General features: G+C 31.7%; 2 protein-coding genes and 1 long non-coding RNA gene across 3 annotated transcripts in view; 1 reads left to right on the top strand and 2 right to left on the bottom strand.

Moving 5' to 3' along the window:
* Window positions 1–7,312: 7,312 nt before the first annotated feature.
* On the bottom strand, window positions 7,313–7,960 carry LOC114078629. Its single transcript, XR_003580298.1, has 3 exons — window positions 7,732–7,960; window positions 7,480–7,650; window positions 7,313–7,398 (listed from the first exon to the last, which is right to left on the bottom strand). It is a non-coding gene; the product is annotated as an uncharacterized LOC114078629 (long non-coding RNA).
* Window positions 7,961–9,808: 1,848 nt separating this feature from the next.
* On the top strand, window positions 9,809–12,330 carry LOC107030698 (putative vesicle-associated membrane protein 726). Its single transcript, XM_015231963.2, has 5 exons — window positions 9,809–10,137; window positions 10,700–10,841; window positions 11,086–11,206; window positions 11,420–11,482; window positions 11,920–12,330. The coding sequence occupies exons 1-5, from the start codon at window positions 9,948–9,950 to the stop codon at window positions 12,067–12,069; spliced, it is 666 nt and encodes a 221-aa protein (XP_015087449.1). The 5' UTR covers window positions 9,809–9,947; the 3' UTR covers window positions 12,070–12,330.
* A 523-nt stretch (window positions 12,331–12,853) lies between these two features.
* LOC107031785 (protein SULFUR DEFICIENCY-INDUCED 2) overlaps window positions 12,854–14,940 on the bottom strand; it is a 2,971-nt gene continuing 884 nt past the window's right edge. Inside the window, exons 2-4 of the mRNA XM_015233257.2 lie at window positions 14,264–14,476; window positions 13,697–13,852; window positions 12,854–13,486 (exon numbers count right to left, since the gene is read on the bottom strand). Coding sequence (XP_015088743.1) covers window positions 13,088–13,486; window positions 13,697–13,852; window positions 14,264–14,476 — 768 coding nt within the window. The 3' untranslated portion in view covers window positions 12,854–13,087. The remainder of the gene's footprint in view (window positions 13,487–13,696; window positions 13,853–14,263; window positions 14,477–14,940) is intronic.

The following is a 14,940-nucleotide window of genomic DNA, read 5'->3' as shown; positions in this document are numbered from 1 at the left end:
TATATGGATCGGAGTGTCACGTTCCGACACCAGGATAGTAAATGGATCGGGTGTCACGTTCCGGCACCAGGATAGTATATGGATCGGAGTGTCACGTTCCGACACCAGGATAGTATATGGAGCGGAGTGTCACGTACCGACACGAGAGAAATAAAGATAATGAATATTGAAAGATGTTGATATACTCAATCTAATGAACCTTGTTCCCAACTGGGTATGGTATAGAGGCTTGAGTCCTCATGAGTGAACTTTGCGGTGCTTCTAAATGATTATAAAACTTGTTGTTGCTACATGTTGAGTATTGTAGTTGATTTATGATATTATCTGATGTATACTGTTTTCTATTTTGAGTTGGCCGATGATACCTACTCAGTACTCGTGTTTTGTACTGACCCCTACTTGTATGTTTCTTTCTTTGTTATTTGTGGAGTGCAGCAAACGTGCCGTCGTCTTCAACTCAACCGCAACTCTAGCCAGTCTTCATCACGTCGGATCTCAGGGTGAGCTAATGCTTCTAGCTTGGACTGGATCATCTTCTTCATGTCTTGATGCCTTGAAGTTCCGGCATGGACTAGCTTTTTATTTATTTTTAGCTTCTTAGATACTCTTAGATTAGTAATTTGAGGATAGATGTTCTTGTGGTGATGACTTCCAGATTTTGGGAATAATAAGAATTGAGTTTTTATAAGTTATTAAATTGATTTCATTAATGAGTTTAAGTCTTCCGCATTTTATTTTGATATTTATGGTCGTAACGTTGGGAATCGGATTGGTTGGTTCGCTCACATAGTAGGATAAGTGTGGGTGCCAGTCGCGGCCCGTTTTGGGTCGTGACAAACTTGGTATCAGAAAACACTGGAGGCGTCTGGCCCTGATCAGATAACCCACTAAGATAAGCAAGAACCTGATTGATTATTTCTGGGGTAGGTTGGGGTGGCAATTCCTCATTCTGCACTTGTTCAGTCTCCCCATCCTCGCCCTCTCTTACCACTTCCTCAGTTGGTGGAGGAGTCACCGCCCTAGTACCAGATGGGCTAAGTGCTCGTCCTCTTCCCCTAGAGGACATCCTCCCACGACCTCTTCCACGGCCTCTTGTCACTACTCCTCTTCGAGCTACAGCCCCAGTGGCTGGCTCAGACGCATCTTGTCTTGCCGGTGCTTCTAAATGATTATAAAACTTGTTGTTACTACATGTTGAGTATTGTAGTTGATTTATGATATTATCTGATATATACTGTTTTCTATTTTGAGTTGGCCGATGATACCTACTCAGTACTCGTGTTTTGTACTGACCCCTACTTGTATGTTTCTTTCTTTGTTGTATGTGGAGTGCAGCAAATATACCGTCGTTTTCAACTCAACCGCAACTCTAGCCAGTCTTCATTACACCGGATTTCAGGGTGAGCTAATGCTTCTAGCTTGGACTGGATCGTCTTCCTCATGTCTTGATGCCTTGAAGTTCCGGCATGGACTAGCTTTTGTTATTTTAGCTTCTTAGAATACTCTTAGTCTAGAAATTTGATCATAGATGTTCTTGTGGTGATGACTTCCAGATTTTGGGGAAATAATAGTGTTGAGTTTTTTATAAGTTGATTATTGATTTTCATTAATGAGTTTTAAGTCTTCCGCATTGTTTTCTAATTATTATGTTCGAAACGTTGGGGTTTAGATTGGTTGGTTCGGTCACATAGGAGGGTAAGTGTGGGTGCCAGTCGCGGCCCGTTTTGGGTCGTGACAATGATAAAGAGCTATTACTATTTTATTGGACTAGCTTTTCGACTCATGCGTTGCACATGATTACCAATTCAAAAAATATATCTTGTAGTAAATAAAATCGTTTATTTAAGCGAAGATGGTCAATAAAATTTTTTATTAGCAGTTAAATGCAATGATATATATATAATTATTTCAATTTGAAGAGGTTCAATCATGTAATTAGTCATATTTCACTAATGTTATCTTGTAGACGATATTTGTTGTATATTTTTCTTGTCATCTAAATATGTATGCTTTGCACTTGTATTTCACGTTAAATTATGTAAATGTCATATAAACATATGTAGAGAATAATATATTAGGTGAAAATATTGCGAATATTGATATGGCGTAGTTACAATATAATATGGTTGGTTTGTGACGTAGCTTGTTAAAACTTCGGGTGTCATGCATCGTTATAAGATAACATATCAATATTTTCGAATTTAACACGCAATCTATCAACATTTTCGAAGAATTTGTACAACATCAGAGTAAAGTATAATTAATAATGTATATATAAGAATTGACAAAAATATCATAATCACAAATGAGAAGGCTAGGATTGATTGACACGTTGCCTTGATAATTCTGTCAAAAGTCTAATATGCCCTCACGTTGAATTTCAATTCCTTTTAGCACACAAGTTGATACAAAAATCTTAACGTATACTTCTAATATAGTTTACTTGATTACGATTCATAACTATTATTTTAAAGTTATATATATATATATATATATATATATATATATATATATTAAAGATTTTGTATTTTTATATATGAATGTGCTTTTTATTTTTACTTCTTACCGTAAACACTTGATTCTTACGAGTCTTGTATGGTGCAAAATAGAATTAATATGCCACTTAATTTTAATATTTATGACTTTGAAAATAATTATTTGAAATTTTGTGACGATTCACATCACATTTAAACATATCATGGTGATGCTTGATAAATTAGGATCTTTAATTAAATAGCGCCATAATTTGCAAACACATTTAAATCGTAAAAGCGATTGACTATAAGTCTTAGAAGAATGTTAATGGTGATATCATTAGGCATTTTTCAATCCAAAGATCTTTAAAATGCCTAATGATATCACCATTAATATACTTCTAAGACTTCCAGTCAAATCGCTTATACGATTCACGTTTGCAAAATCATGACTCGCATTAATTTTTATGAAAATCTCTAATTCATCAAGCATCACCACGCTATGTCTAGACGTAATGTAAATCATCATAAAAATTTTATGAATTGTAGTCTATTTGACACAGGAACGACTATTGCTACTATATAAACGCTACACTTCAACATGATTTTGTTGCCTCTCTTCTTGAGCCTCCGATATCAGGAATTAGAGCTGTCAAATAGGCTGGGTCCGACCCGACCCAACCCGTTATTGGGGTAGGGTTGGAATATAATTATTCAAGCTCATTTAAAATTAGGGCTTATAAGTCCGACCTATATAAGTCCTTGGTCCTTGAGACTTGATTAAGGTCGGGTCTGGGTCAGCCCATCGGCCAAATTCTTTTATTTAAGGGTAACTTACACTAATATCAATAATATATAATCTAGTTACTTCAATGCACACAAACAAATTTTAGTATATTCAGATACATGTATCTCAATATATATGGACTCAAAATTAAGTTAATTTGTTCTAAGTACACTCTATCCGAGTAGATTCTCATGTGTCTAGTTTACATACACAAATCTCTCACCCTCGCTTCCCTCCCATCTTACTTGTCATTCTCTTATCTCGCTAGCGTATTTTGTGTGCAAGATACATGCTAACTACACTAAATTTTTTGCTTGTGTTATTGAAACAACAACATTATTCATCATATTTGATTTGAAAATCTTTTCATTTTTTTAATGTTATAGAATCATAAATTTGAAAAGAAAAAAAGAATGGCTATTCCGCCCCAACCCTCGAACCCTTCTAGGGTTGGGTTGGGTTAAACATTTTTAGGTCCTTACAAATGAAGGGCCGGCCTGCCCTAGCCCTTCAAATTTCTTAACATGCGAGGCTTGGGCCCGCCTGGCTGGGGCAATTCTTTTTGATAGCTCTACCAGAAATCAATCATTTAAATAAAATAAGTTTTATTAGTTCTTCCGAATCAAAAAACATTTTCCTATCTTAATCCCTAAAAAGTAAAAAGTCAGAGAGAAAATGATTTCATACTATTCAGGAAGTATTGTTTCCATATTATATTCAAAACTATGGTTTATTGAATTGTAAACCCTAAATTCAATTCCATAATGTCTAAGGATTAGAAAAAAAAATTAGACTAAGGATTTTTTTATTATTATTTTCTAGTAGTTGGATTCCATAAAATAACTTCATCATAAAGGAAAATTTCTTTTATACTTTACTTGGATATGTCTTTATGTAATTAGCTATTTTGTTGATTCTTCTCCAAATAGGAATATTCGATTTACAAATCTCATTAACCACTGAATTTAGTGAGCGGCGCAAAACCTTTCTATGAAAAGTATTATTCCATTGCAAGAAATAATACATACCTTACTAAATTGATCATAGTTGATTCAAGGGGGATTACCTCAACAGGAGAAACAACATAATCATGTTGAAGTGGAGCGTCAACGGAGTAGTAGTAGCAAGGATCATCCTTGTTGCAAAACAAAGACACCAACAATTTTTGTCTATTTATATCACTTTTGCATAGATCTTGATAAAGATTGATGAATTTGCTATCTTCAATTAAAGAAGACCCTGATTTGCAAATGCATTTGAACCTTAGAAGTGATTTCACATAAAGCTACTAAATTGATCATAGTTGATTCAAGGGATTACCTCAACAAGGGAAACAACATAATCATGTTGAAGTGGAGCGTCGAAGTGGAGCGTCTACGGAGTAGTACTAGAAAGGATCATCCTTGTTGCAAAACAAAGACACCAACAATTTTTGTCTATTTATATCACTTTTGCATAGATCTTGACGAAGATTGATGAATTTGTCATCTTTAATTAAAGAGCACCCTGATTTTCAAATGCATTTGAAAATCAGGGTGCTCTTTAATTAAAGATGACAAATTCATCAATCTTCGTCAAGATCTATGCAAAAGTGATATAAATAGACAAAAATTGTTGGTGTCTTTGTTTTGCAACAAGGATGATCCTTTCTAGTACTACTCCGTAGACGCTCCACTTCGACGCTCCACTTCAACATGATTATGTTGTTTCCCTTGTTGAGGTAATCCCTTGAATCAACTATGATCAATTTAGTAGCTTTATGTGAAATCACTTCTAAGGTTCAAATGCATTTGAAAATCAGGGTGCTCTTTAATTAAAGATGACAAATTCATCAATCTTCGTCAAGATCTATGCAAAAGTGATATAAATAGACAAAAATTGTTGGTGTCTTTGTTTTGCAACAAGGATGATCCTTTCTAGTACTACTCCGTAGACGCTCCACTTCGACGCTCCACTTCAACATGATTATGTTGTTTCCCTTGTTGAGGTAATCCCTTGAATCAACTATGATCAATTTAGTAGCTTTATGTGAAATCACTTCTAAGGTTCAAATGCATTTGAAAATCAGGGTGCTCTTTAATTAAAGATGACAAATTCATCAATCTTCGTCAAGATCTATGCAAAAGTGATATAAATAGACAAAAATTGTTGGTGTCTTTGTTTTGCAACAAGGATGATCCTTTCTAGTACTACTCCGTAGACGCTCCACTTCGACGCTCCACTTCAACATGATTATGTTGTTTCCCTTGTTGAGGTAATCCCTTGAATCAACTATGATCAATTTAGTAGCTTTATGTGAAATCACTTCTAAGGTTCAAATGCATTTGAAAATCAGGGTGCTCTTTAATTAAAGATGACAAATTCATCAATCTTCGTCAAGATCTATGCAAAAGTGATATAAATAGACAAAAATTGTTGGTGTCTTTGTTTTGCAACAAGGATGATCCTTTCTAGTACTACTCCGTAGACGCTCCACTTCGACGCTCCACTTCAACATGATTATGTTGTTTCCCTTGTTGAGGTAATCCCTTGAATCAACTATGATCAATTTAGTAGCTTTATGTGAAATCACTTCTAAGGTTCAAATGCATTTGAAAATCAGGGTGCTCTTTAATTAAAGATGACAAATTCATCAATCTTCGTCAAGATCTATGCAAAAGTGATATAAATAGACAAAAATTGTTGGTGTCTTTGTTTTGCAACAAGGATGATCCTTTCTAGTACTACTCCGTAGACGCTCCACTTCGACGCTCCACTTCAACATGATTATGTTGTTTCCCTTGTTGAGGTAATCCCTTGAATCAACTATGATCAATTTAGTAGCTTTATGTGAAATCACTTCTAAGGTTCAAATGCATTTGAAAATCAGGGTGCTCTTTAATTAAAGATGACAAATTCATCAATCTTCGTCAAGATCTATGCAAAAGTGATATAAATAGACAAAAATTGTTGGTGTCTTTGTTTTGCAACAAGGATGATCCTTTCTAGTACTACTCCGTAGACGCTCCACTTCGACGCTCCACTTCAACATGATTATGTTGTTTCCCTTGTTGAGGTAATCCCTTGAATCAACTATGATCAATTTAGTAGCTTTATGTGAAATCACTTCTAAGGTTCAAATGCATTTGAACCTTAGAAGTGATTTCACATAAAGCTACTAAATTGATCATAGATGATTCAAGGGATTACCTCAACAAGGGAAACAACATAATCATGTTGAAGTGGAGCGTCGAAGTGGAGCGTCTACGGAGTAGTACTAGAAAGGATCATCCTTGTTGCAAAACAAAGACACCAACAATTTTTGTCTATTTATATCACTTTTGCATAGATCTTGACGAAGATTGATGAATTTGTCATCTTTAATTAAAGAGCACCCTGATTTTCAAATGCATTTGAACCTTAGAAGTGATTTCACATAAAGTTACTAAATTGATCATAGATGATTCAAGGGATTACCTCAACAAGAAACAACGAAATCATGTTGAACTGGAGCGTCTACGGAGTAGTACTAGAAAGGATCATCCTTGTTGCAAAACAAAGACACCAACAATTTTTGTCTATTTATATCACTTTTGCATAGATCTTGACGAAGATTGATGAATTTGTCATCTTTAATTAAAGAGCACCCTGATTTTCAAATGCATTTGAACCTTAGAAGTGATTTCACATAAAGTTACTAAATTGATCATAGATGATTCAAGGGATTACCTCAACAAGAAACAACGAAATCATGTTGAACTGGAGCGTCTACGGAGGAGGAGGAGGAGTAAGGATCATCCTTGCTGCAAAACAAAAAGACCAACAATTTTTGTCTATTTATATCACTTTTGCATAGATCTTGACGGAGATTGATGAATTTGTCATCTTTAATTAAAGAGCACCCTGATTTTCAAATGCATTTGAACCTTAGAAGTAATTTCACATAAAGTTACTAAATTGATCATAGATGATTCAGGGGATTACCTCAACAAGAAACAACGAAATCATGTTGAACTGGAGCGTCTACGGAGGAGGAGGAGGAGTAAGGATCATCCTTGTTGCCAAAAAAAAAGACCAATAATTTTTGTCTATTTATATCACTTTTGCATAGATCTTGACGAAAATTGATGAATTTGTCATCTTTAATTAAAGAGCACCCTGATTTTCAAATGCATTTGAACCTCATAAGTGATTTCACATAAAGTTACTAAATTGATCATAGTTGATTCAAGGGATTACCTTAACAAGAAACAACGAAATCATGTTGAAGTGGAGCGTCTACGGAGGAGGATTAGTAAGGATCATCCTTGTTGCAAAACAAAAAGACCAACAATTTTTGTCTATTTATATCACTTTTGCATATATCTTGACAAAGATTGATGAACTTGTCATCTTTAATTAAAAAACAACCTGATTTGCAAACATATTTGAACCTTAGAAGTGATTTCACATAAAGTTAATAAATTGATCATAGTTGATTCAAGGAATTACCTCAACAAGAGAAATAACAGAATCATGTAGAAGTAGAGCGTCTACGGAGGAGGAGGAGTAAGGGTCATCCTTCTTGCAAAACAAAGACACCAACAATTTCTGTCTATTTATATCACTTTTTCATAGATCTCGACGAAGATCGATGAATTTGTCATCTTTAATTAAAGAACACCTTGATTTACAAAAACGTTTGAACCTGATTTGCAAACGCATTTGAACCTTAGAAGTGATTTCACAGAAAGTGTATTGCGGCTGCTTGTTGCTAGAGTTAGAGTTTTATATAAGATTGGGGGGGGGGGAACAACTAGGGTTAGGGTTTAATGTAAGATGGGCCATCAATTTTGGACCATATAAGATGGGCCATATTGACACCCCTAGTTGTGCCCAAACTAAGCCCAAAATTCATAAACAACAATAATTTGAGGCCTAATTATCAAACATAACAATATTTTGACTAATTACAACTCAGAGATATTATTTTAGATGGTATTTGTTCGCTCTATATTTTTTATTATATCGATTCATTCAATCTAGTTATATTAAATTATAAAAATTTACTGAATACATTATATACGATTCATTCAATCTAGTTATATTAAATTATAAAAATTTACTGAATACATTGTGATTTATTCGCTTGACTTCGTTATATTTACACATATATAAACTAAAAATACAAACAAAAGAAACAAATAAATGTATACAAGAATAAATACACTCAACAAAAAAAATGCATACAATCAACAAAATTTACAAAAAGAATAGATATATGTATTAAGAAGTTTAGTTTTAATACCTAAAAAAATTAAGTATTAGAATAGTAGAAGTAAGAAAGTGAGGGGAAACCAAATTATACTGAAAAAACAATGAAGAAATTGAAAATATTCATACTAGAAATCTATAGGGATAGTTTATAGAACATATTACACTAGTATATAGTTTATAATAATAAAGAAACATTTGTGTATATAGTTTATAAAAACTAATCTAATATCATATATCGAATATAAAAAATGACAAAAATCTCATAACTCAATTTCTTCCCCCAAATGTATATAGACGAAATAAGAGAAACTAAAGAGAATCACACAAAATAGCAGGTTGAAACTATGAAGAAGAAAATAACATAAAAGATTACCACTTTATACCTTTAAAATTAATAACAAAATAAAAACATCACATTTGAAAATTTGCCGATTCCAAACATCATATTTAAATTTTAGTTTTTATCAATTTGGACAACATTATTCTTGAGTAACTTAGCAAACACATTATATATATCAATGAAATAAAATTATAAAATTGAACACTATTTTATTATTGAGGTGTGCTTAACTTTTAATTTAAAAAAAAAAATTAGTGATAATTCAGATAGAAAATTCATACCTTAATAACTAAAATATAAAATTCAAAAAATAAAAATAATTTAATGTCTTACTTACTATCAACTCTAGGCTTGACTCTAACAAATTTTAATGTTAGTTGGTATATGGAAATTTGATTGCCTCTTTTTCTCTATTTCAATTTATATGACATTGATAATTATTGTGATTATATTATTTATTATAATATTTTAAATATATAAGTTTTATTTCAAAAGCTACTATTTTCAAATATACAATGTAAATTTAAAAAATTGAACCTCGAAATTACGTGTTCTACATAAATTGAAAAAGGAAAAATAATAATATTAATTGAAACCTTAGTTTGGATATATATATGTAATAATGTAAATATTAAATGAGTTTCTACTTAAAGAATTAGAAAAGAAGATTATATGCAATCATATTTCTCCATTTCTTCTAAGTAGGTCATCCGGAGGTTTGAAAAAATAATTCATAACGGATTAATTTACGCATCGTCTTTCATAAAAAAATCTAGCTCCGTTGCTGTCTATAACTCTCAAAATTTTCAATTTCCAACCATGACATATAAATTTAAACAGAGGAAATATATATATATATATAATACACATTTTATATAGCTTTATTTTAATAAGGAAATTACAAGTGTACAAATTAATGAAATAACATTTATATATACCAACAACTTTTCTCTAATTTATTTTTGCATGCATGCAAAATTATATTATCCCTATTTCTCTCGTCTACATTCTTCCCCTCTTTTCCCCTTCTTCTCTTTCTCTTTCTCTCTAGAATCCTTTTTTCCCCTTCGATTAACAAAAAGGATTCAAGAGAAATCGAAAGAGGGGAGAGATGGGGCAACAAACGTTGATCTACAGTTTTGTTGCCCGGGGAACGGTGATTTTGGCTGAATATACTGAATTCACAGGTAATTTCAATAGCATTGCCTCGCAATGCCTCCAGAAATTACCTGCATCCAACAATAGGTTCACCTACAATTGTGATGGACACACTTTCAATTTTCTCGCGGAGAATGGATTTAGTGAGTTTTTCTAATTTCTTTCATTCATGATCGTCGTGGATTCTATAAATAAATGGTTTTTTTTGTATTTTAAAAATGGAATGATATGAATAATGAAGATTCAGATCGTTGATCCTAACTTGTTTGATTTTTTGATCAATTGGATCTATTTAATTATGAGGTGAACGCAACATGAACAATGAAAATTCATTAATCAGATCCATTTAGAGTTTTTTTTTTGGTTAGTTTGTTTTAATTTTTTATGCATGTGCTTATATTGATCGATTATGATTTATGTGTAAATTTCATAATGGATTATGCATGTGTTCATTTCTAACACAATTAAAAATAATAAAAAAATATATATATTTTATTTAATGTGATAGTAGTCATTTTTTCACCAATAAATTATTTTCTCACGTTTGCTTATCGAAAAACATATTTTTCACGAGGAAAACATGTTCTCCAAAAATTTCTTGAAAAATGACTAGGGTGATTTTTCGATATTTGTTTGATTATTTTTTTTCATACGATCAATCAAATATTGTATAAGTTATACGATTTTTTTTTGCTATTATTGTAGCCTATTGTGTGGTTGCTACTGAATCAGCAGGCAGGCAACTTCCCATTGCGTTTTTGGAACGTATTAAAGATGATTTTAGCAAGAAATATGGTGGAGGAAAAGCTACTACTGCTGCTCCTAAAAGTCTAAGCAAAGAATTTGGGTACTTACTTAATTATATCTTTTTATTTACTTCGAGTGTAACACGTTAACATGATCAGGTCATTTAAAATGTATCGTCAGAGTTTAAGTTATGTATATTGACAATATAGAGGGTTGTGTAGTATTATGTTATTTATCATAATTGTTGTAGTAAGTAATCTGACTTATTTTTAAGATCGTAGTTCGTGCACGCGTGTTTTGAATTATTAATTACCTCATAATTAATTAATATTATGTTGTTGTAGGCCAAAAATGAAAGAGCAAATGAAATATTGTGTTGATAATCCTGAAGAAATTAACAAACTTGCTAAGGTGAAAGCTCAAGTTTCAGAAGTTAAGGGAGTGATGATGCAAAACATTGAAAAGGTAAGGGTTTTTTTTGAAAAAAAAAATTATAAGGAGATTATAATAAGATAAATATACAAATTAGAAATGGTTTGAGTTGGACGGATCGAATTATGATTTATTTCGTATTAAGCTTAAATTAACTGAAATAATTTTGACGACCAAAATAAATTTTGGAAGTATTATCAATTCAACATGAATTTGCTTAAATCGTGTTTATTTATTTTTTTCCAGGTTCTTGATCGTGGTGAGAAGATTGAACTTCTAGTTGATAAAACAGAAAATCTTCGATCACAGGTTAGCTTAATGCAACAATACATATATTTAATTTTTTCCATTATTGATCTTTTTGAGCTTAGAAATTTTCGTTGTTTGGCCCTATATTATGATCCGCCTACTCCGTTCATATTTTTTTTAACTTACACAATTCTAACTTATCAAAAAATTAGATTGATATATATGAGTAACTTTGTCATGATATGTTAATATATGGTGACAATGAAAGATAACTTTTTTATTATAAGTAATTAAATAAAATGATAAAGAAAATAAAATTAATTAAAAACTTGATAAGAGTTGGAATACTATTAATCCCATTTATGATCTAACCTATATTGGGCGGATTAATGACAAGTCTATTTATTAATTAATTCTATATATATCGATATATCAAATTCAGTCTAACTCGTTCATTTGATATCTGATAATTTATTAATTTTATGTGATATTTTCAGGCTCAAGATTTTAGGCAACAGGGAACCAAGATAAGAAGGAAGTTATGGTATGAAAATATGAAGATTAAACTAATTGTGTTAGGGATAATCATAGCTTTGATTCTCATTATCATTTTATCAGTTTGCCCTGGCTTCAAATGCATGTCTTGAATAATTAATTTGCATCAAAAATAATATTTATTATTTTTACCTCAAAATCTACTAATTACCATTAAATTAATTGATTTTTCTTTCATAATATGGTATATTAGTACACAAGAGGAGGTGGAATTGGCCTATATTATGATGTAGATTGTATATTAATCAGGATTAGTTTGTCCTAATTACTTTTCACTTTTTAGGGGAATTGCTTGAATTGTACTATGTTAAATTTTATTTAATGTTGTTTCTCAAAAAAATGAGATTTCAGAATTCTTATGCAAACTATTTAATTTTCATGTTTGGAGATTATTTATATTATATTTTTTTTCCGAAATGAGATAAGTAAAAGAAAATATAAGAGATATGTAATAAGATACGAAATCTTTTTATTTTTATTTATATTTGAGTTGTAAATAAACAGAAGAGATCATTTCCTATTAATTATCTAAGCAAAAAAAAAATATTATTTATGTTTGATAAAATAATAATAGGCGAAATCAACTATCTTAAACATCGCTACTAGTTTAGTGTCAACACCAAATTGTACCTTCTAGACATCGCTATTAATTGAATGCTAGCACCTAACCGTGTTATCAATAATTTTTCAAAAAAAAGTAATCGCTACTAATTGAATGCTAGCACCTAATCGTGTTATCAATAATTTTTTTTAAAAAAGTAATCGCTACTAATTAAATGTCAAACACCTAGTTTTTCGATTTTCCACAAGGTGTTAATAGTGATTTTTAAAATGTTTATTTTAAGTTTTTCAATAAATGAAAATTGACTATAAACACACATCAAAGAGGCATTTTATGTACTAAAACTCATTATACAAGGAACATAATCACTCTTCAAAACCATATTATTGTCTGCTTTTTTGTGAGATAAGAATGAAGCCTCAGACAACTAATGTCAGTCATAATTAAACTTTCAACCAAAATTATATATGCATATAGACACACAAAAGAGCTAATACACCTACACTAACTCATTAACAAGTATGATTCTAACACTCAAACATGAAAGATCAACAAGCTAATTGATCTCTACATGGTGAGATTTCTTCAAAAATGGGAAGTCGTCTGGATCGAAACGGAGCATACTGGTTTATCAACTGATCAAGACCATCAAGAAATGCATCTTCCAAGTTGAGTTGAGGTGAAGGAGAAGTGTATCCAAATGGCTCCAATTCTTTCAACAGTTCCTCTACGCGATTCTTTGATTTAGGATCATCCGAGCCATAGATTTTACCTCGTATAACGTCTTCAAGGACTGATCTAGCTTCTGTATATCGCGATTGTTTTTGTAGACACGTGCATAGATTGCACGCCTTATTGACATCAGGATCGATTTCTTGAGCCTTACGATAAACAACTTCAGCAGCTGCATAGTTTGATTGTTGCATATATGCCCAGCCAAGATTACCCTACACAATCATCCATGTATAGAACTAACACAATGGTTTTCAACCGCGAAAAGTTCAAGGTCCTTATATACTTCGACAGTATAAAGAATAGCTACAGTACTACAATGTAGCTTTCAACCAGTTATTCGTATCAATTCAAACACACGATGTAAAAAAAGCTAAAACTCTTAGGAAAACAAGGCATATATATATAGATATAGTTGAAAGTACCAGTATTCTTGAGGTTTCTTGCTTGATAGTAACTTGAAACTTCCTTCCATGGGAACGAGCCGTCTTAGTAGGTTTACCATTGAAAACTTCTCCTTGGTAAATCATTCGTAACTTTTGCTTCAACAGTTCAATCTGCTCCTCTAATTTTCCGCATTTCTGCAACATTCATCATATTGAATTAATTTAGTGTATCGATCAAGAGAAAACTCTTGCATAAAGCTAACCGTTTCAATATATATACTACGAACAGGAAAAGAAATGCACTACACTATTCTACTAATAAGTACCTACTATCTCTCATCACTCATCAGCACAGATAATGGATAACTCTGTCCATCAAAACTTAAACAAATACGAAAAAAAACACATAAATGTTCATATTCCTGTTTAACACATTCAAAGCTAAAGGCAACTTCTCCATTGTGTTTTAACAACTTGAAACACAAAAACAAACAACAATGTGTGAGGCTCAACAAGTCGAGGTCAGCTATATGAATCCTCAATTACTCAAATCATTACGACAATGAAACAACAAGTAATACAAATCGATGTGTTTAATATATGCACCTTGTATAAATCGATGAGGACATTGTCTAATGATTCTTGTGCTTGTTTAGAGCATCGATCTCTAAAGGACTTAATAGCTTCAATAGCCTCTTCAGCGCGATCTTGTTGTTTCATAACGACTGCCATGTCTTTCAACGCGCTATCTACTCTATCTCCTGCATTAATCGCCTTCCAAAACAGAACTATAGCTGCCTCTGCATCTTTCTCTACTAGCTACAAGTAACACGCGGATAAATTAGTCTCACCATATCTACTTATAGACTCGTTTTTCCACTATATATCGATCAGTATAATTTAACTTGTTATAGCATGTCGCTCATCATTTTCACTTAGGTGCCTTATAAGTTCAATTTTCTATATATACTGACGGTATAAAAAGATTCAATTTTTCTACTATTGGAAAATGTTGTAATGAACAAAATTATTTTTCTTTATTAGTAAACATAAAAAAGTCAAACAACTATTGGATTCACTTTTTTTAAAAGAAAAAATTGTAAGAGAAAAATCATTTTGTTATATTATTATTATTATTATAATAATATCACATCAAATATGTTATTAGCTACCAAGTATATTTTCGATAACGTGCCACACACAAATCTTTAAGCAAAAAAATAAAAATCAATCATTTTAACCAATATGCATATTGTACATCACCCCACCCCCACCACCCCACC

Source organism: Solanum pennellii, chromosome 9, assembly GCF_001406875.1.
Source record: "Solanum pennellii chromosome 9, SPENNV200".
NCBI classification, from domain to species: domain Eukaryota; kingdom Viridiplantae; phylum Streptophyta; class Magnoliopsida; order Solanales; family Solanaceae; genus Solanum; species Solanum pennellii.
Note: the sequence above shows the minus strand (reverse complement) of the source record. Positions and strands in the feature narration are given on the sequence as shown.

What these genes read in the sequence shown, in the direction of transcription:
- LOC107030698 (XM_015231963.2), top strand. Translation starts at nt 9,948, where the DNA reads ATGGGGCAACAAACGTTGATCTACAGTTTTGTTGCCCGGGGAACGGTG. An exon ending in TCTCGCGGAGAATGGATTTA is followed by an intron (nt 10,138 to 10,699) that starts GTGAGTTTTTCT and finishes CTATTATTGTAG; the next exon opens with CCTATTGTGTGGTTGCTACT. An exon ending in AGTCTAAGCAAAGAATTTGG is followed by an intron (nt 10,842 to 11,085) that starts GTACTTACTTAA and finishes ATGTTGTTGTAG; the next exon opens with GCCAAAAATGAAAGAGCAAA.